General features: G+C 42.1%; 1 protein-coding gene across 1 annotated transcript in view; it reads left to right on the plus strand.

Annotated features, from left to right (window-relative positions):
* MALRD1 (MAM and LDL receptor class A domain containing 1) overlaps window positions 1-22,175 on the plus strand; it is a gene marked incomplete at both ends in the record, with an annotated part of 444,317 nt that overhangs the window by 36,875 nt on the left and 385,267 nt on the right. The window contains 5 exons of the mRNA XM_084621129.1: window positions 603-695; window positions 4,825-5,029; window positions 11,901-12,047; window positions 15,976-16,085; window positions 20,625-20,798. Of these exons, the coding sequence (XP_084477255.1) occupies window positions 603-695; window positions 4,825-5,029; window positions 11,901-12,047; window positions 15,976-16,085; window positions 20,625-20,798 (729 nt within the window). The remainder of the gene's footprint in view (window positions 1-602; window positions 696-4,824; window positions 5,030-11,900; window positions 12,048-15,975; window positions 16,086-20,624; window positions 20,799-22,175) is intronic.

The raw sequence follows: 22,175 nt of genomic DNA on the forward strand, positions 1-22,175 counted from the left end.
TGTTCTGTGAATAGAAAATAACCTCAGTTTTCAGTACAGTTGATCTGGCAATTTTGACAAGCCCTAGATTCAGTTACAAGTAAACAGACTAAATGTAATGGTAACATGTTACTATGCTTAGTTAAAATTATAATAATTAATAATAAATAAATAGTTAATAAACCAACAGCCTCAAACACATAAGGACCCCATCCTCCTCTCATTAATATCTGTGGGAGATTTGCCCCATCATACCTTTGATTTCAATGAGAGCCCACAATATTTAGTGGAAACATCTCACTAAATCCAAGCTAAGTTCAGCAAAAATGGCGGCAATTTGCATAGCAATTAATTATACTGCTACCAAGTTATCTCCTGATTAATTAAGCAATTAACTTGTTTAATCCCTGAAAATGTGTCTCTTTCTCCCATCTCTCCCTTGGAGTCCAGGCTGGAAGAATAATGTAAAGATTACAAATAAAAACACGCAGTCATGTTTCCTCACGGACAGGGCAGATGGGAAGTTCTGGTTGTGGTATGAAAAGATCAAGGGGGAAAAAAGTTCAGATAACTCATAGGGAGATAAACTTTTTCATTGTAACTTCTTATTCTACATCTGACAGGAGGAACAAGTGCTGTGGGAAACCAACACATCAACTAACAATGAGTGGGTCAGAGCAGATGTGCAGGTACCAACAAGTATGAAAAAATTAAAGGTATGAGTGAAAAAGGCAAGCACTTGTCTTCTGTAAATGCATAATTTTGTTATTGTTTTTCAAGTTTCTGGGAAACTAAGATAACTTACTAAAATCATGTTTATTCTCAATGGCTCTCTGATTTTAATTGACTGGGTGCAACTTAGGCTCTGGTTATAGTTCAACAGAAAACAAACTAACAAAGCATCCTGCAGCCAGTAGCTTTAATTACAAATGTGTAAAAGATGTATCCCCATACAGTAGTCAGCTTGGCCCTGATTCTTCTCTCACTTCTTACACCGTTTAACACCAGTAATTTCTGTGGAGTTATTCCTGATGAACACCAGTGTCAGTGAGAGGAGATAGCCCCTTTGATTATTTTGGTTCAAAGAAGAATGCAAATTTTTCCAGAATTTAGTTCTTAAAATCTTCAGTGAATTATTAGGTCTCTCTTCTAATCTTGTTTTAGTAATGTATTTGTTCTGGTATTTTATACGTAAGGTATATGCAAACTCCATCAATTAAAAAAAAAACTTGTGGGGAAAGAGAATATTTGGCTCATTACAGTTACTGAAAGATATCTAAACAATCAGTTTCCCTAGTCTTTAGGTGTACTAGAATCAATTAATTTCAGTGAATGAGCAAACCACAATAAGCCCTTTACATTGCATAGATTATGTGCCAAGGAAACTGTAAAGTAAGAAAGCTGAATTAAGCTGAATAAAGAACAGGGCTTACGTCCTATGAGTTATTACATAAAAAAAACAAACAAACAACCCCCCCCCCATTGAATTTGTACTCAAAAGTTAGGAAATGCCAGAATTAAGGTTACCTGTAGAATCATAGAATCATAGAATATCAGGGTTGGAAGGGACCTCAGGAGGTCATCTAGTCCAACCCCCTGCTCAAAAGCAGGACCAATCCCCAATTAAATCATCCCAGCCAGGGCTTTGTCAAGCCTGACCTTAAAAACTTCTAAGGAAGAAGATTCCACCACCTCCCTAGGCAACGCATTCCAGTGTTTCACCACCCTCCTAGTGAAAAAGTTTTTCCTAATATCCAACCTAAACCTCCCCCACTGCAACTTGACACCATTACTCCTTGTCCTGTCCTCTTCCACCACTGAGAATAGTCTAGAACCATCCTCTCTGGAACCACCTCTCAGGTAGTTGAAAGCAGCTATAAAATCCCCCCTCATTCTTCTCTTCTGCAGACTAAACAATCCCAGTTCCCTCAGCCTCTCCTCATAAGTCCTGTGTTCCAGACCCCTAATCATTTTTGTTGCCCTTCGCTGGACTCTTTCCAATTTATCCACATCCTTCTTGTAGTGCGGGGCCCAAAACTGGACACAGTACTCCAGATGAGGCCTCACCAATGTCAAATAGAAGGGGACAATCACGTCCCTCGATCTGCTCGCTATGCCCCTACTTATACATCCCAAAATGCCATTGGCCTTCTTGGCAACAAGGGCACACTGCTGACTCATATCCAGCTTCTCGTCCACTGTCACCTCTAGGTCCTTTTCCGCAGAACTGCTGCCTAGCCATTCTGTCCCTAGTCTGTAGCTGTGCATTGGGTTCTTCCGTCCTAAGTGCAGGACCCTGCACTTATCCTTATTGAACCTCATCAGATTTCTTTTGGCCCAAAAGAACCTTATTTTGCTTCTCTTGTGCCGATTCTATGGGTGCTCCAGCCCTGGAGCACCATGGAACAAAATTAAGGGGTGCTTAGCATCCCCTGGCAGCCAAGCTCCAACCAGTGCCTCCCACCCACCGGCAGCCCCACTGAGCTGTTCTGTGGCATGCAGGAGGCGCTGGGAGGGAGGGGCAGGAGCGGGGATGGGGTGCGCTCGGGGGAGAGGGTGGGAAGAGGTGGGGCGGGGTCAGGAAGAGATGGGGTGGGGTGGGGGTTAGGAGGAGGGGTTGAGTGGGGGCAGGGCCTGGGTGGAGCGTGTTAGGGGGCTTATTCCTTCACCCACTTACTTCCCTGGTCCTTCTCGCATGAACAGAGAGCAACAATACCCGAAGTCCAAAGGTGCAAACAATTCGATGTTTATTGGGGTGAACTTCCAGCAAGCATGATTCCAGTTTCCTTCCTTAGTATCCTCCTTCCCAGCTCTGACACCACAAAGCCTTACACCTGTGTCCCTGTTCCCATTCCTGCCCTTAGCCAAACATGATTCCAACTTCCTTACTCCCATTCCCTGTTCCCATTTCCCCCTTTAGCAAAACATGATTCCAATTTTCTTACCCCCATTCCCTGTTCCCATCTCCCCCTTTAGCAAAACATGATTCTAATTTTCTTACCCCCATTCCCTGTTCCCATCTCACACACCCACATGCCCACCCCCACCCACACCCCGTCACTTCCTCATTGACTACAGATTATATAGTAAAACTTGAGTTCTGCTTAGCTATACCTTAACCTATCATTTTCCTGAAATTTAACTAACCAATCCTAACATATTGTAACATGATTATGTAACCAATTATATCCCACCACCTCAATTAGTTTACACCCAGCAAAATTAATTATACAGCAGACAGGAACAATCACAGAACCAGACAGAGATTATACAGACAAACAACAGCAAAGTGGGAACTATAATGACAAAACAACACAGAAGTGAGGATTTCACATCTCAGCTATTGATAAGTGAGTTCTTGCCAGACAGGATGTTATCAAACTAAGTTTCCTTTTACATTTTCTAGGCACTTCCCTTTCTCTGGAGGTGATAGGAATACAATCCTGTCCTGATAGTGCCTAACAGCCCAATAGCACCTTATTTCAATGTGACTAGTTTGGAATGTGAGGATGTGACCGTTTGCTTCCCAGCTTATGGCTGCTTCTGCTGCTTAGCCAAAGGCCCTAGCCTAAGAACAGGGCCTCAGACTGTCACAGTAAGAGAAGGCCCTTACACCAGCAGACAGTGATCTTGATTCTTTCTTTTATACCTCTATCACTAGCCAAGTGATAAGAATACATCTAAATTCTTAGAGTACAGGCCTTTGCAGACAGGCCTGAATATCTATATCCTAACAGAGCGGTGTTTGAGCACCCCCCACTAGAGAGGAAGTCAGCGCCTATGTGCATTATAATAATCTTTAATTTCATGATGACATACAATTTTTTCAGCATAGTCCTCTACCTGTGGAGTAAGTGGTAGCTCTGAGGCATGGAGGAGCTGCATCTTATCAGTGAAACAGTTGTAAAAAAAAATTAATATGGGCAATATATTTTTCTCTAGCCACACTCCTGGAAGCAGATGAACCTTTAAAAAATAATTCATTTTGAAGCAGACACCCAGCATGGGAAATTTCAGCTGTGACAGGGTCAAGCCAGATGTCTATAGGAGAGTAATAGAAGGCAGATATATTAGCCCCAGGCTAAGTAGGTCCCTTTTCCTTGGGTAATGTAACAGGGAAGGTTCCAGAACAATCAGGAACCTTCTGGAGACAATTAAGATAGGCTGATTAGAACACCTGTAGCCAATCAAGAAGCTGCTAGAATCAATTAAGGCAGGCTAATCAGGGCACCTGGGTTTTAAAAAGGAGCTCACTTCAGTTTGTGGTGTGCGTGTGAGGAGCTGGGAGCTGAGAGTGAGAACGCGGACTGTTGGAGGACTGAGGTGTACAAGCATTATCAGACACTGGGAGGAAGGTGCTATGGTGAGGATAAAGAAGGTGTTGGGAGGAGGCCATGGGGAAGTAGCTCAGGGAGTTGTAGCTGTCACACAGCTGTTCCAGGAGGCACTCTAGACAGCTGCATTCCACAGGGTCCTGGGCTGGAACCCGGATTAGAGGGCGGGCCCGGGTTCTCCCCAAATCCTCCCAACTCCTGGTCAGACACAGGAGGAGTCGACCTGGACTGTGGGTTCAGAAAAACGGCCAAGCTGAGGGCTGCCATGATGCTCCAAGGCGAGCAAATCCGCCAATAAGTGCAAGACCCACCAAGATAGAGCAGGAACTTTGTCACACAGCCTAAACAGTTTGTTTGGCAAAGATATCAGTAGCTATAAGAGTCTTATAAGGGCAGCTACCTGCACCATCTATAATAAATCTTTTCACATTTTGTGAAAGAAAAATCCCTGTTTTTTTTCTGTCAGTTCATATATTTATGCAAATATTTTAACCAATAACAATTCTCACAGCTTGTGTTTGAAGGAACTATTCAGAGCAGGACCGGTCTTATCTGTCTGGATAACCTCCAGTTCTCAGACTGGGCAACAGAATCACCAGAGCTCTGCTCCCCAGAGGAGTTCACCTGTGCCAATGGCCAGTGTGTTGCCAGTGGATCAGCCTGTGATTACCAGCTGGACAGTTCTGATGAAAGTGATGAAAATCCAACAACTTGTTGTAAGTGAATTAAGTTGTTTTATAAAGAGAGGATGCCAAAAAGCACTGTGGTATAGAAGGATAACATTCTAACACAAGTATCTTGTCTCCTCATTGGTCATTTTGGTCAGGTGCCAGCGAGGTTATCTTAGCTTCTTAATTCTTTACAGGTAAAAGGACTTTGCCTCTGGCCAGGAGGGATTTTATAGCACTGTATGCAGAAAGGTGGTTACTCTTCCCTTTATATTTATGACAGGAGTCCATTCCTCCTCTTTGCCCATGTAGATTGCGCACAAAAAGCCTCAGGCAGCACCATTTAGGCATTGTGTAAGTGGGTGACAGTGATTTCACCACATGGCATAAGTGTTGCATACTGACAGGGTTCTAGTTATATTTTAGGAGGGGAAAACTAACACACTGATTTTAATTTGAGATACAGGAATTATGTGCTTCCTATTGAGCTGGGTTACATCAAGTTAAAAAATGTATCTTGTTGAGAGGCTGCTTTTCTGACATTTGAGTGAGTAACAGTGACTCATATAGCAGGTATATGCTGCACCTTAGTGAGACAGTGCTCTGTGGGAGGGAAGGGGAAAGGGAACAAATCTTTACAAATAATATTTTTTTAAGATTAGATCATGTGAGGTATCTTTATGGTCTTGGATACCGCACGGATCGAACTTCAGTGAACATAAGAATTCCACTGTTAGGATCATTCCATTGATTGGTCTTCCCCCACTTAGGAAATCCATCCTTCTTACAGTTTCCATGCTATTTAACGCAAAAAATCTAATGCACAAAGTGTCTTTCCCCCAACCCCAAATATGCACATTTTCAATGTAAACTAACCCCCTTCTCCCCCCAGCTTTTTATTCTCCTTCTGTCCTGTGACTGGGGAGGTGTTAATTTGCTACTTTGCCTTCAATGGTCCCTTGAAATATTTAACTACTTATGCTAAACATTCTGTTTCACCTTGTATTTATCTGTGAGGCTCTGATTACCTTTCTCAGACCTGAAGAAAAGCTCTGCGTAAGCTAAAAAGCTCATCTGTGAGCTTGTCTACACTTTCAGCTCTGCAGCTTTAGTGAAAATACTACCACGCCGATGGGAGAGCTTCTCCCTTTGGTGTGGTTAATCCATCTCCATGGGAGGCGGTAGCCAATTATACAGGAGCTCTCCTATCTATATAGCGCTGTCTAGTCTGGGGGTTAGGTTGGTATAACTACATCACTCAGGAGTGTGAATTCCCCCCCCGGAGCGATGCAGTTATACCAATGTAAGTTTGTAAGGTAAACCTGGCCTTTTTCACCAACAGAGATTGGTCCAGAAAAAATTGTTACCTCTCCCACCTTGTCTTTCATTTTCAATGTAGTCATAAAAATGACCTCATCAATATTTTGAGTGCATTAAATTTTTTACATGAATTTTGAAACAAAATTCCTGCTCAGCACATTGGTACATTTTTTAGGATCTATTCTTGGACACATTTATTCTCAGTATTTTCCTTCTGATGAAGGACTCTCATGGTACTGTGCTGGCAGTTTTCCATTCTGAATTAATACAGAGGCAGCCAGCTGTTGCCTAGTGATTTACAGGATATTTCCTGTTCTTTCAAGATTTCTTTTAATGCAACTGCTTCTTTACAGTAAGAGGGAGGACATAATGTTTTCCTTCATTGATGCTAACTTGACACAAATGATGATATAAAAATATAAATTATTACCATATGAAATAGGTAATTTTTTATTGTACTTCTATATAACTATTAGTTCAGAGGTGCAATACAGTTCTTCATATACCTAAAATGCATTTCTTCTTCTAAACGTCTGAAAAATAAGGGCCTGATCCTGCAAACACTTGTGCATGTGAATAAAGTTACTCATGTGAGTAGTCCCATTGAAATCAACCTACTCATGTGAGTAAATTACTAAGGCACATGTTTGCAGTTTCAGGTTCTACATTTTAAAAATTTCCTCTTTGCATAGGTCCTTTTCAAAACTATTGCTAAATTTCCCATTTCACGATGGGTGCCAATAAATGAATGGATCACAACTCATTCATTGATAAATAAAAAAACATGCATTTAGAAAACTAACTTGAAGGATGGGTAACAGTATAGTGATATTTTTAAATTTTTGTCCACCTAATATGAAAGATCTTCTGCAAATGCCATAATAGCTAATGAAGCAAACTTTTTTGTATGGAATTCAGATACCATATTTGGTTAGACCAGTGGTTCCCAAACTCGTTCCGCCGCTTGTTCAGGGAAAGTCCCTGGTGGGCCAGGCCCGTTTGTTTACCTGCCGCATCCACAGGTCTGGCCGATCGTGGCTCCCAGTGACCGCGGTTCGCTGCTCCAGGCCAATGAGAGCTGCTGGAAGTGGTGCGGGCTGAGGGACGTACTGGCCGCTGCTTCCAGCAGCTCCCATTGGCCTGGAGCAGCGAACCGCGGCCACTAGGAGCCGCTATCTGCTGAACCTGTGGATGCGACAGGTAAACAAACCAGCCCGGCCCTCCAGGGGCTTTCCCTGCACAAGCGGCGGAACAAGTTTGGGAACCACTGGGTTAGACTATAGTGTTAGATAGTATAAACATTACCAACAACTTAGACCGATCAACATTCATAGAGCTACAACATCATTATGAGGAGTGACTTTCTGTAACTGTTTCCAAAAAATAAACAGCACCTATTGCTGTTTGGAAAGTCTGGTGAGAAGCCCCTTAAGACCACTCATATTGAGAAGAAGTTTAACTCTTCTGAATTCACCTGCTCCATCTCTAGAAATTAGATTTTATGAGGCTCAGTGAAGATGTAAATCATTGAGTAGCAAATACTCTAAAGTCAGACAATTATTTGGATAATTTTGGAAATATGCACATTTTGCTGCAGGATACCAATTTGTACTTGCAAATACTTGAAAACTTAAAAAGTTGAAATTTTAAAGATGAACTTTTAAAAGATGAAAGTATATACATATTTATTTTGCTGGGGAGTTTAAAGTGGGTGGATGGTTTTCTTGATTCTGAATATTTATTTTAGTAAATGTTTATACCTTCTACATGAGACACATTAATTTGCAGGGCATGCTAACATCTGTCATCAGGTCTTGATCTGTGTAATGTTTGTGAATTATAGATTGAGCAGCATACAAGATCTTTTTTCATGGATTTCTTCATTATATATATATAGTGTAACACAAGCTTTGTGTTTCAACTGTTTTATAGAATGACTTTTTGAATGCATAGTTGAACATGGATTTCATTTATGGAGAAAAAACGGTTCACAGAGCATTAACTTGTTTTGTGAAACTCAGAATGTTTGATTAAATGTATGTGTAGTATAGCTGTAGCCTTGTGAATCCCAGGATATTAGACACACAAGTGGGTGAGGTAATATATTTTTTTTATTAGACCAACTTCTGTTGGTGAGTGAGACAAGCTTTTGAGCAACAGAGAGACACTGTGACCCATATCTCTGCATTAAACTTGAAATGGACCTAAGCAGGGGTGAAAGTAACTTAAAGGATTGGGCAAGGTGGGGGAGGGGAGGCAGCTCTGGGTCTGCAGAAGGGGCGGGTCCTCAGGTGGAAGGGCGGGGCTGGGGCCAGACTCCCCCAGCCAGCCCTTCGGTGCTGCTCAGCCCGTGCCGCCCAGGGCTCCAGTGGCAATTTAAAGGGCCCAGGGCTCCAGCCGCTGCCAGGAGCCCTGGGCCCTTTTAAATCACCGGGCCCTGGGGCAGCTGCCCCTTTTGCCCCTGCTGTCAGTGGCTCTGCTGGTACAGTGCTTAAAGCGCTGCCTTGGCAGCACTTTAATGTCGGCTTTGTACTGGCTCATACTGGCAGCCACTTTCTTACTGGAACGCCGTACCAGCTTACTTTCAGCTCTTGACATAAGCACACATTAAATAAAAAGGGAGTCAAGATAGAACCTTCTGGAATTCTACCTGAGGTGGTTCTTCTGTCATTCAGTAAAGTATTTAGTCAGCATTAGTACTATCTTTATTCCTTACAGACTCTTAAAAAAAGGGAAATCTATATCCAGATTTAAAATCCAAGCAGTGAAGACAGCCTATTGTAGTAGAAAGAAAGAGCCTGAAACATGAGCCTGGTGCCTGGGGCCTGAACGAATGTCAGCAAAAGTTATGCTATAAGCAACAGTCAGGCCATGTCAAAAGCAGATGCTTGCCTGCAAGGCAGTGTCTGGTACATTAACTCAGCACAAGTATTGCTATCATTGCTAAAGCACACTGAATATGTAAACACATTCCACCAGGCCAGTACAAGAACACCTCAGCCTAGCAATAAAATGATTTGACAAAAGTGATGAATAGTGATATTTTGTCTAATACCTCAGGAGTAAAAGTACGAAGACAGGTGGTGAATAGGAATGTTTGTCTTTAACATCAGAAGGAAAGTACAATGGGAGGTCACAATCATGTCATAAAACGCGTAAGGTAATGCGTAAGCTGTTGATCCTACATTGTTTGTCTCAGTCTATAAATGTTGGAATACCTCGCCTTAACCCTTCTTCCAGCCTAGGAGGCAGTGGAAAGTCTCGCCACTGACTGAGCTGCGTCTATTGTCATAGGCATATATGTCGTCGTATCCTTGTAGAGTCTGCCAGGTGCTATTACCATGCTTGGTTGACAATAAACCTGGCCAGGCGCCTTTGCTACTAAAGTCTTGTGGTCATTGGGCAGTTCAATTGAGGTCTGCGCAGAGCTGGGGCAGCACACAAAAAACACACACAGCCAAACATCTAACAACACCTGTGTACTTAAACAGGGATTTTAGGTTTGGACAGGTCTGTCCCTTATGAGAAGAGACTTCTGGCTAACATATAAAGTTTCTAGCACTTGGATAGTGCCATACAAATAATAATATCGCTTACTATGGAAGGTCTTTTTGATGAGTACTGTGTGAGCTTGTCCACACGAGACATAGACTACATCTACACTACCGCGGTAAGTCGACCTACACTATGCAACTCCAGCTACATGAATAATGCAGCTGGAGTCCATGTACCTTAGATCGAGTTACTGTGGGGTTTACGCCGTGGGGGGTTGGCGGGAGAAAATATCCTGTTGACTTACCTTACTCTTCTTGTCGGGGGTAGAGTATAGGGGCCAAATGGAGAGTGATCTGCAGTCGATTTGGCAGGTCTTTACTAGACCCCCTAAATCGATCGCCAGTGGATCGATCTCAGAGCGTCAATCCCCACTGTTGTGTAGACCTGCCCCTAGTGCATGGCAAGCCATGGTGTGAATGTACAGTGCACTAGCCTGCTGTTTGCTAAGTTATCATGCGGACCCTGTTACCACACTCAACTTCTGTAGTGTGCTTTGAGCTGCTGCTGCTAGCAGTTGGTCCAAGTGCACTATGGAACTCAGTGTGTTGTAGCAGGATCCACATGGCCAATTATTGTGTGGCAAACTAGTGCGGTATAGATTTAAACCCTGACTTGCTGCGCACTAGCTGACCGTGTAGACAAGTCCTCAGTTTCTCATGCAGAAGATCTTTGCCACGATTTGGAGGAGGAGGGACGGGGGAAGCAGAGGAAATAGATGTTCATTTAAGTAAAGCAAATCTAAATGCATTCTACATTTTTTTCATACTCCCTACATCAAATGACTGCCTAAGTAAGCATAATGCCTGGGGATCTAGGTATTTAATTAGTACACAGCAAGATAGTTTAAACTGGATAGAAATTTGCATACTCTACTTTGGTGTATTAGCAATTGAAGTCTAATTAACAAGATACCTTGTCAAAAGCCTAAGCATTTCTTAATTAGATAAATTTAATAATATAAATACCATCTTTAACTAATATGTGACAGCAAATGGGGACCAGTGTATTAGGTTAAAATTAAATGTGCATTGTACATCTAATTCAGTGGTGCTGATTTAAGTGTTTTGTTTCTTGGCATAGGACATATTAGTAGTTGGGAGAGCCTTTGTCTGAATAGCGTGAGGAATCTTAGTGCCGAGTCATGCGAGCAGAGCTGTATTCTATTTTATGTTAGTGCTCTGCTTCTCACAATTTGAAAAATGGAATCTGGGATGATAGTTGCATGATGTAATAAATGCTTTTGGATCTTTGTCACAACTGTGTACAATCCCTACAGTACTTTCCACAACTGTGATAAATGCCCTAAAGGATTTTATATAATACATTTCCAGGTTGTTCTGTGCTTGAGAAGAAAACTTTGATAATGTATTATACTAATAAATTATTTAATTTGGCTATAATTCTGGAGATAATGCCTTCTTTGAGTTAAGTAGAAAATTGAGAGCGTGTAATGGTCTAATCTGAAGCCATTCAGACAACTTGACTGCAGTTTAATTGCCTTGTATGTTTTGGGTAAAATTTTCTGAAGTGTCTAAGTGATTAAGGAGCCTAAATCCCATTTTCAAAAGTGACTTAAGCATTTAGGCCTTAAATTCCGTGGACTTTCAATGAATCTAAATTATTTAGGCCCATGAAATTTTTACCATATATTCTTAATGAGCTTTCTCCTGTAAAAAGTTTTCCTTTTTAGTGATTTCAGGAAGTATTTGTAACTACTTGCAAATGAATCACTTGTTGACAGAACTTCATTAAGATTTCACCATTAAAATCAAGAACTTCTTAATTAATACAGGCTGCTTTTCTTAGAATTACGTGTATCACAGCTGAGGATGGACAAACCTGTTTCGTATGTTACATACACTTTTAGAACATTGGTTATTCCCCCCCGTTCTCCCCAGAAAAGTGATTCAGATTGCAATAAACATACCATTAGTTCTTTTTTTTTAAAATAGGGCAGACCAGTTTACACTTGAGGAGAATAAGGGTGACAATTCCAGCATAAAACTGTGATATATGACTTTCCTTATTCTTCTGCTTACAATAGCAAATTATACTACATGTAACTTTGAGTCTGGTTTTTGTGGATGGAAGCCATTAAACCCAGAAGATGCTAAATGGAATATAATAGAAGGAGAGACATCCAATGACACAAAACTTCCTAACAGAGATCATACAACCAACAGTGAACTCGGTGAGTCTCTCTTGCATAGTTTCCCTTCTAAAAGTGAATTTTAATGTCCATGAAGCATGCCTGACTGACTGGAGACTAAAAACGACATAATATATGTAACATGGATAGCATCCGTATAAGCTTATTCCCTCTGGCCCCTTAATGTTCCTCAGTTGTGCTCTTCCTGAGAAGTCCCCAGAGAAGTCATTGGAGTTTAAGTTTCTATGCCTATACCATGATTAATTTCGAGACAGCTAGTGAGGTGCTAATTAATGCTGGTTGTAATGTTGGTTTTGATTTCTTCAGCTCTTGCTCACTGGATGGAGGCAGCCAACTTCTTTCATGTATACAGTGAACCACCATTATATCCAGTATTTAGACAGAGCCTACTCTTTTAGTTATTTCTCAGGCAAATTTTCCACTAAAGCCAGGACTGAATCCACAGTAAATAATTTAAACAGTTTTCTTTTTCTGCAGTACAGACATCCTGATCACTTTTGCTTGGGACAGGCGGAGAATGTACAGTATCCTTTGCATTGTTGCTCTACCTCAGTCAGTAGCTATCTCGTTGTTGTGCAGTGTGTTCAGCAGAGGGAAAGGAATTTAAATAAAGAGGGCTCATTTGCATTCTTTTGCAAAAGTCAAATGCTTTTACAAAGCGCTGTGCAATACTCAAAATGTCTTACATGATAACCTACAGCGTCAAGCGTTCTATGATTGTAGCATTATCAAAATATAGGATATATTATGCACTGTCCAGAGGAGAATAGACTAATCCAAAACCTGACTGCCTTTAGGTCATTCTCCAAGGCCAATTTTGGATAAAGCTTTCCCACTACTTAATGAGCAGCTCTTCAATATTTCATTTTTATTCTGAACATTCAGTACGTGGCCCCACACATTATTTCCTGCACTCCATTCAAACCCTGCAGAATTAAGAGGCACAACGTAGAACTTGCAGCCCAAGAAAAGGATGCTAAGGAGTTTTGAAGCCACTTTTGTGCACTCCTAATCCTGGGGGGCAGGAGAAGTCCCAGGCATAACCTGGTCAGTCTTGGGAGCCTGATTAAGTTAGAGCAGCCTCCTTAGGCTACCCTATGAGTTGCAGAGCTGCCCATAATTCCTGCCATGCTGTGGCCCCACCTCAACAGATCCCTTCTAACCTCAGCCCCACCCCGACACTCCTTTTGGCTGTCTGTCACCATGCTTGCACGGGGGATCCTCCCCTGGTTAGATATGAGGATGTTAGGGCTCCTTGACACTACCCTGACCCTTTTAAACAGTATAAAAGGGCTGGAGTGGGGAGGATCTCGCTGGTAGTTCTCCATATTCCTTCAGTTCAGCAGGGTAGATTAACTCCTGATTTATGCCAGCTCCTCTCAGCATTTAGCAGGTGGTAGGGTACCTCTGGTTGCAATAATTCTGCCAGCAGGAAGTTATAGAAGTGCGATATGGCCCCAAATTCCTTCTGCTGTAGGAGGGGAGCAGCACAGCTTGAACAGTGAGTAATGCTGGCTCAGGATAGGATATGTCCCCCACAACCTCTGCTGGCAGGGCTACTATGGAATCTCACCTATAGACTGAAGCTGTGTCCCATGAAGTACCAGTGAAAACATTATCTGCTTATCAGTGAGGATGTCACTGGTGCCGCGGAGAGTAGCAGGCTTTGTTTGTTCAGGAAGGTACGCCTGGCACCTCCCTGTACCAACCTGGGCAATCTAAACCTGTATATAATTGTGTATGTCATTATTCACTTGGGAGCCCTCTGCTCCATTCCCATGGATCACTGGGGAATGGCTACTGTGCATAATTGTGCCAGCACGGTAACTGTTTTTCTAAGATACAAGACGATGAGTGTAATGTCAGTGGGCAAGAATGTGCCTGTCAAGGTTCCTCCCCCACTCTGAACTCTAGGGTACAGATGTGAGGACCTGCATGAAAAACCTCCTAAGCTTATCTTTACCAGCTTAGGTCAAAACTTCCCCAAGGTACAAAATATTACCCCCGTTATCCTTGGAATGGCCGCTACCACCACCAAACTAATACTGGTTACTGGGGAAGAGCTGTTTGGACGCGTCCTTCCCCCCCAAAATACTTCCCAAAACCTTGCACCCCACTTCCTGGACAAGGTTTGGTAAAAAGCCTCACCAATTTGTCTAGGTGACTACAGACCCAGACCCTTGGATCTTAAGAACAATGAACAATCCTCCCAACACTTGCACCCCCCCTTTCCTGGGAAATGTTGGATAAAAAGCCTCACCAATTTGCATAGGTGACCACAAACCCAAACCCTTGGATCTGAGAACAATGAAAAAGCATTCAGTGTTTTACAAGAAGACTTTTAATAAAAAATAGAAGTAAATAGAAATAAAGAAATCCCCCCTGTAAAATCAGGATGGTATATATCTTACAGGGTAATTAGATTCAAAAACATAGAGAACCCCTCTAGGCAAAACCTTAAGTTACAAAAAAGATACACAGACAGAAATAGTTATTCTATTCAGCACAATTCTTTTCTCAGCCATTTAAAGAAATCATAATCTAACACATACCTAGCTAGATTACTTACTAAAAGTTCTAAGACTCCATTCCTGTTCTGTCCCCGGCCAAGACGACTACAGACAGACACACAAACCCTTTGTTACTCTCCCTCCTCCCAGCTTTTGAAAGTATCTTGTCTCCTCATTGGTCATTTTGGTCAGGTGCCAGCGAGGTTACCTTTAGCTTCTTAACCCTTTACAGGTGAGAGGAGCTTTCCCCTGGCCAGGAGGGATTTCAAAGGGGTTTACCCTTCCCTTTATATTTATGACAGTGCCCTTGGTGTTACTTTGCATAGACTTTCATGAAAAACTTTTCAGTATTCAATGAAGGCAGCATTGATGGCTCCTAAAATGTGCAGCTTAAGGGGCCCTTGAAGATGTTTATCCTTTCCTACCTTTGTCTTGAGCACATCTGCTATCGTTCCAATCCAAAGGCAGTTAGTTTGCCAGAATTCAGATTAGATCTTTAATTAAGCTTTCATCCCCACTAGCACAGACAGCAATGTGAAGCCTGCGGACCACAGGAGAAATTATAGCTTATTTCATTGGTTCACAACATTGTTAACATGCCTAAACACTGCTAGGCTGCAGTGGGAATTGGTTAAGAATAAACTGAATGCTGTACCTAATCTGAGTGTCATTGAATTTTGATTCTAAACATTATTTACACCAATATTTAAAACCAATTAAAGTGGTCTTTTGGAGCTCCCAGCTGAGGTCTGTATTTTTTTGATTCTCTCAGGCTGTCAGCGCTCCTAGTGGTGCACCCTTCCTACACTCTGAGAACTGGACCCTTTCTGGAAGTGGGATGTGGAGGAGTGGGATAGCTGGGCAGCTGTAGTGCTACACACACACACACACACACACACACACACAGAGAGAGAGGTCTGAAGTTTTCTGTCTGAGAAGGGCAGATGCAAGAAGTACATCTCTGGAGAAGTGCTGGACCCCAGCATTTGAGCTTTCGTTGCAGATGTCCAGTGTTTACTCCCTCAACAGTGGCCTCTGTGCACATTCAGGAACAATGAGGGGGAGACCCTTAGCCTTCACTCCAAACAGCCCAGTTGCATACCCTTTAGAGTGTTGAGTGCTGCTGGAGTCTCTAGTTTCTTCTTCTCCCACATGTCCCCCACCCTTGTACTTAGGAATTCCCATATGGGGGCACTGGGAGTGGGGAAGAGAGCTCCCTGCACTCTCACCCTATCCTTTCAGACGCATTAGAAGGCAGCCAAAGTCTGTCCCAAAATTTTCCTAATGATCTAATGGAAGAGAATGCTACTCCACTTGTTAAAATAAATGAAGGTGTTCACTATGCATGAGGAGATCATTAAGGAAAGGCTAGTTCTCTCACATAAATGTTCACCATTGTGGGACAGTGTTTCTAACATTTCATTGATTTTATTTTTCAGGATCATTCATTTATTTTGGAGGATCACCACAGGCAAGCATGAAACCTGTCATTTCCCGCCTCGGGAGTCCTGTCATTACTAAGCTGTCCTTTGACTCTGTCCATTGTCAGGTAGCAGTTTGATACTAATTGTGATCACTTCATGTCCTCAGGTATTGTGTGGTGCTGCTGAATGCTGTTATAGTTGATGTGGTTGAAAAAGTGGTTGCATTTCAGTAGTGGAGCAAGTGATCATTGGGCCTGATTATTTATTCTGGCCAAGATTAATGTATGAGCTCAGGGATGGGCTAGCTGGAGGGGTAGGTGTGGGACACACAAAGTTATCTTTTTTCCTGATATGTGGGAGCTGGCCAGTCTCCAGTTTAGCTTAGAGCAATCTCAGACCATTCTACTTTTACACTAGGGCTACTCTCCTGGAGACTGTGGACAGCCAAGAATAGCCCTACCCATTCCCTCCGGAGTTACCCTAGGACACCTCCAAAATCACAGATTGACATAGAACCTTTCTGCCATCTCTACCCCAGCCAGGAAATCCCCTTACATTGACATCTCCATGGTGGGAATTCCATCATTATCTGTATAAATGTCTCAGCATGTGAATCATGCTGAATGTTAATTGGGTAGTGTTCAGTCCCACACCACATATACAAAATACCCTAACATTTTAGTTGAAAATAATTTGAGGTGGATGGGTTTTGTATTTTAATCAATGCAGTGTTTGACACATTGTCAGTATGCACAGAGCATGTCATAGTCAATCAACTTGCATATCCTGGGCTCAATCTTGCAGCTATGCAGGGGAGTAGGAGAGCAATTAGCAGTAGGGAGAGGAATGAGCTGGCAAGGAGTACTAGGAAGCCAGCAGTGAGAGAGAAATCAGCAGAGTTGACACTCAGGATTTAGGCTGGTAGAAAAATGGAAAAACAATTTTGTCTGAAGTTTTGGAATTTTGAAGAGTTCAAAATTGAACTTTTTTTGTTTTGTTTTCAAAAATGATAACAACATATATATTTTCTTATTTTTTGAAATGTTGAGGTTTGTCCCCTTTTTGCCACAGAACTACAGAAAACACTGTAATAACAATAAATATTGTGCCTTTTTAGTGGGGGAAGGGAGGGTTTTACTCCCCCACCTATCCCTAACTTTTCAAAACTCTTCCAACTTTTGGGAAGTTACAGGGTCACAAAGTTACAATATTTCTTTTTTCCTTTTGCCATTGTGTAACTTTTTGAAAGTTGAAAAGTTAGAGTGGAAAAAAAGGGAGGGAGGAGTTGTGAAAATCCTAAACATCATTCATTCTTTTGCATTCGCTGGTGAAAAAGGTAAAAAAGTGAGAAAATGAAGTGTCAGAAAAGATGAAATTAAAATTCTTTTTTTGTTTTGGAATTTTCTGTTTTGAAAAGTAGAGGAATGTCAACAAAAATGAATGGTTTGCAATGGGGTGTTGGGGAGAGATTCTATTGCTATCTCCCTTAGTTCCCTCACTGGAGGAATCCTACCTCATCTGGATCTAAGGATTTTAGAGCCCGTTTATGCCAATCTAACCCTTTCACCTGTCTTAAAGGGGCTGGAGTGAGCATGAGGATCTCCCCTCTTAATTCTTACAACTTTACAGAGTGCAGTGAAGAATCAGAAGTCAAATGAAGACCATTCTCTGAGCATCTTCCCCCTGTAATGAAATAAGAGGGCCAGAATGTGGCTGTAAAGCATTGCCAGCATACTGCTCTTGCAGGAACTCCTGGAGACGTGTCTGAGATCGGCAGGATGTCTCTCAGAGCACAGGGGAAGAGCAGGTGCTGGTTATATCCTCTGGAAGGTTCAGCTTGAACTCCTCCTTGTGTGGGGCCAGCCTGCCGGCTGGTGCTGTAATGGAATGGGGACCCTGCACCACTATCTTCACAAAGTTTGGTGTGACAGATGACATTAAACTCATGAAACCCTAACCCCCATATGTATGGCAAGGCAAAAGAGCCCTTCCTTCACCTGCCTTAAATTTTAAAGCCTGCTAATATTTTAAACTAAAATGCTAATCCTCCCAGACTTGCTCCTACCAGTGTTTACAAGTCATCCATCTTTAGAGCAGCTTTCCTCCAGAGAGGTAGCAAGTGACAGTATTGCACACCAACAACTTTAGGACATGGTTTAATTTACAGTAGGGAACTAAGGTTGAACAGCTAGCAGTGAACATTAATTTACAAAATTGTGGAAAGCTTGTGAAAGCCCAGCTGGTTTGGTTTCTCCTTTGTGAGACTTTGATCAGAGGCAGATTACTGTTTTGTGGGGCTCTGGGCCAGAGAAAATGGGGGCCCCTCCCCACCCCTTCCACCTGCAGTTCCCCCTGCACTCCACCAGCATTACTGCCAGGAAAATGGGGTTGGGGAGCGGGTGTTTGCCCCCGCTCTGCCCAGAGTTGGGTGAGTGGCACCTGGCAGAGCAGCCCTGGAGAGGCCCTGCCTCCAGATCAGGGATTCAACGTGAGAGTACCCTGTGACTGAAGGGCCATGGTGTAAGACTGACAAACCCACACGTGGAAGGCTTTGCTGTGGAGTAGCTGAGCGAAGGTCTTGCTTATACTTTGTGCTGGTCTTTTTCTGTTAATAAATGAGACCCTCCAAAGGGGGCCCTCTGTAGTACCTGAAGACCTGCTTGGACTTATTTAGACACTGGGGGAGAGGAAATCAAGGTAGAAGTCACACATATCTCCATCTTTGACAGCAGTGGGGCCCAGAGGGATGGCCTGCACCATGGCAGTCCTGTTTCCCTGAACACAGTGGGAACAAACAGCAGGCTGTTTCCTTGCTTGCTATTTCCAAACCTGCCTTTCCAGACATTGATCTGCTCAAAAAAAGTTCTCTCTCTCTCAGCTTCCTCCCAGGGCTGATTTCATACTGCTTCTCCTCCTGTCTGCTTGCATTCTGATCCTGTCTGCTGCTGATACACATAGGTGCAACTAAATGAATACCCCAGACCCTGTATACTCAACCAGTCCCAGAGAAAACCTTCTTATTGTCCTTGAGTTAATTCTTGCTCAAGCCTTCCTGTGCAGCCCAGTGCCTTAGGCAGTGGCATCTATTAATTCAGCTGTTTTAAGCCAGAAAGTGGCTTAATTGTTTTTTCCACTGAGGCGATGTCTACACTACAGACTTCTGCCAGCATGGTTGTGCTGGTCAGGGGTGTCATGAAATGTGATCCCTGACAGACATAGCTATGCTGGCAAAAGCTCCTTGTATAGACACAGCTTACGTTGGCATTTCTGCTGGCATATCTTATTTTGTTTGGGAGAACTGGAATAAGCTCTACAGGTGAAAGTTCAGTTTTGGCAGTATAAGCTGTGTCCATGTTAAGAGCACTTTGCTGGTGTGGTATCCTAGCATAGCTATACTGGCAGAGTGCTCCTAGTTTAGACCTGGCCTTAGCCTGAATGGAAGATGGTTACCCCACCCATCAGCTTCAGTGAGATCGGTGATTGCCTATATATCAAAGACAGACTTGCTGGCAGCCACCAATAATCTCCAGTACAACAGTGCTATGTGGTAGTTAACCTAAAATGGTTTGAATTCTTTAGATCTGTTTGCTTACAGCCTGTAATTTAAGAATCGGTAAATTGGAGAACATTTTCTGTATAATCTTATGATCCAAGGAACACTGTGGACACTCAGCACAAAGAATGGATAAAAAACTGGAAAACAGACTGCTTGACAGCCAGTTATATTCACCAGCTGAGTATCTCTTCATTTGCATTCAGTGATTAGCAACTATCTAGGGCTTGCAGTGAATTTTCAGCTGGAGGATTCTAGCTTTTCATTATCTAAAAAAGTGGGAAAAATTATGAGAAAAAATAAGACAAATGTAGTTTCCTTGAAAATCTTATTTCTCTCCAGTTCTTGTGATCAGAATGGTTTTCAGAATACTACTTAACAAAAAGTAATGAAACTAGGTCGGGATATATGAGCCAACAATCCCGGTATTACACGTCTGTCTAAAGGGCTAAAGAATTGTGTCTTCTGTCTTCCTGATTCCATGCCTGCCACACCAGTTTTTCCAGCTGCTTCCATCCTGGTGTCCCCTCTTTTTAAGCTTTGACCCTGCACTTGCATTTCAGGAGACCAGCAGGATAATTTATGGGAGAGGATTTTTAATTTTCAACCCCTGGAAGGTTTACGGGATTGTTCCTGAAAACTGAGGATCAGATGAGGACTGAGGATGCATGTGGTATTTCATGGTTTTACATCATTCTCTGACTTTCCTTAAGCCTAGCTTAGGCTGCCTTTTCAGATATTTCGCCCATGTCTCAGGGTACAGTTTTGAAAACAAAAATTATTCTTGGTGGAGCTCCCTGATGAGAGCCCCCAGTGAGGTAAGGGAAATCATAGATAGATGTCTATAGGTTATGATGGAAATACATTTTAAAAATCTTAGTTACATATTTATAGTGGCTTTACTTTTTTGACACAGATTACCTTTCGGATCCTATACATTCAAAGTGTGTTTCCTGTATGCCTGCTGCATTTAGTCTTGTGCGTGTGTACACAATGCAGTGGTACCGCATATGCAAAGTTAGTTTATATTATAATGGTGTAAATGTATATTGAAATTGCTGTAGGTTGGCAAGCTGTCCAACACTTTTTTAATAAACATTTATTTCAACAGATAATATTTTGGTATCAGTTGTCTCAGGATTCCCAGCTCTCTGTCTTTAAGAGAACCGTCCTTGGTGAGGATTTGCAAAAACTTGGTAACATGACAGGTTTGTCCAAGAGGCAGTGGACTAAAGCAAATATTCTTATAGAAAGCAAACCTGAGGAAATGTCAACACCTTTCCAGGTAACTCTATTGGCAATTATATTTCTTTTCTGTACAAATAAGCTATTCTAATATGGCTCTTAGAATTAATTTATTAATTTAAAATAATCTTTGCTTACACTTTTATAAAGAATTCCTTTAAGCTTTTTGTATAGATGTGGAAATAAAAGAGGAATGTCAATGTTTCAGAAGTTTGTGCATTAAAATCACACATTTATGATGAAAATCAAGTAGCAGATGTGCAGTCTATTAAAAAATGGGATGAGTATTTATGATACAGTTGAGAAAAAACATATATCTCTGGGGTCTACTAACAGGACTGTTGTAAGCAAGACACAGGAGGTAATTGTGTCGCTCTACTCAGTATTTGTGAGGCCTCAGCTGGAGTCCTGTGTCCAATTCTGGGTGCCATACTTTCGGAAAGATGTGGAGACCATCCAGAGGAGGCAAAAACATGGTGAAAGGTTGAGAAAACCTGTTTTATGAGATGAAAAAAATGGGCATGTTAAGTCTTGAGACAAGAAGACTGAGGCTGGGATTTGATAAGTCTTCAAATATGTAAAGAGCTGTTATAAAGCAGATGGTGATCAATTGTGTTCTGTGTCCACTAAAGGAAGGACAAGAAGTAATGGGCTAAATATGCAGCAAGGAAGATTAAGGTTAGACATCAGGAAATACTTTCTAACTATAAGGGTAGTTAAGCTCTGGAATAGGCTTCCAAGGGACATTGTGGAATCCCGATCACTGGAGGTTTTCAAGAACAGGTTGGACAAAGACCTGTCAGGAAGGTCTAGTTTTACTTGTTGCTGCCTCATCACGTGGAGCTGCGGTTGATGACTTCTCAAGGTCCCTTCCAGCCCTACATTTCTATAATTCTATGATTATACTCAAAAATTAGCAACTAATGATATTGGCTACCGGGAGGGTGAATGCAGGCTCCTGGACATTTCAGTCAGTAACAATCAATACTTCAGCACTGATCTCCAACCACAGGGTTTAGTTTGACTTGCAGATTATCTCATACCTGCATTTAACTAGGTATAGAAAACAACTGATGAATCACTCACCAACTAAAATATAAAGCATTTAGCAAAGCAATCTTCCTGTTTTGGTCTTTACATTTTGTATGCCACCGTCATAATAAAAACTGTCAAACTATGGATTACAGCCAGGGTCCTCAAACTTTCCATAAGGAGATTGCTGCAGAGATATCACAATTGATTAGTTGTTGAGCAACTTTCCTCTCATTTCAGGTCACTTGGACCACTTCACCTCCCAGTCACAATTGATAATGTGCCTGTGGCTACTTTTATAATAAAAATAGAAAAGTAATACAGGGAAAGTGTTTGCACCAGTACCTTTATTTGATGCTAGTAGTATGTGCAAATGAGGAGGAGA

Source organism: Lepidochelys olivacea (assembly GCF_965140295.1).
Source record: "Lepidochelys olivacea isolate rLepOli2 genome assembly, chromosome: 2".
NCBI lineage: Eukaryota > Metazoa > Chordata > Testudines > Cheloniidae > Lepidochelys > Lepidochelys olivacea.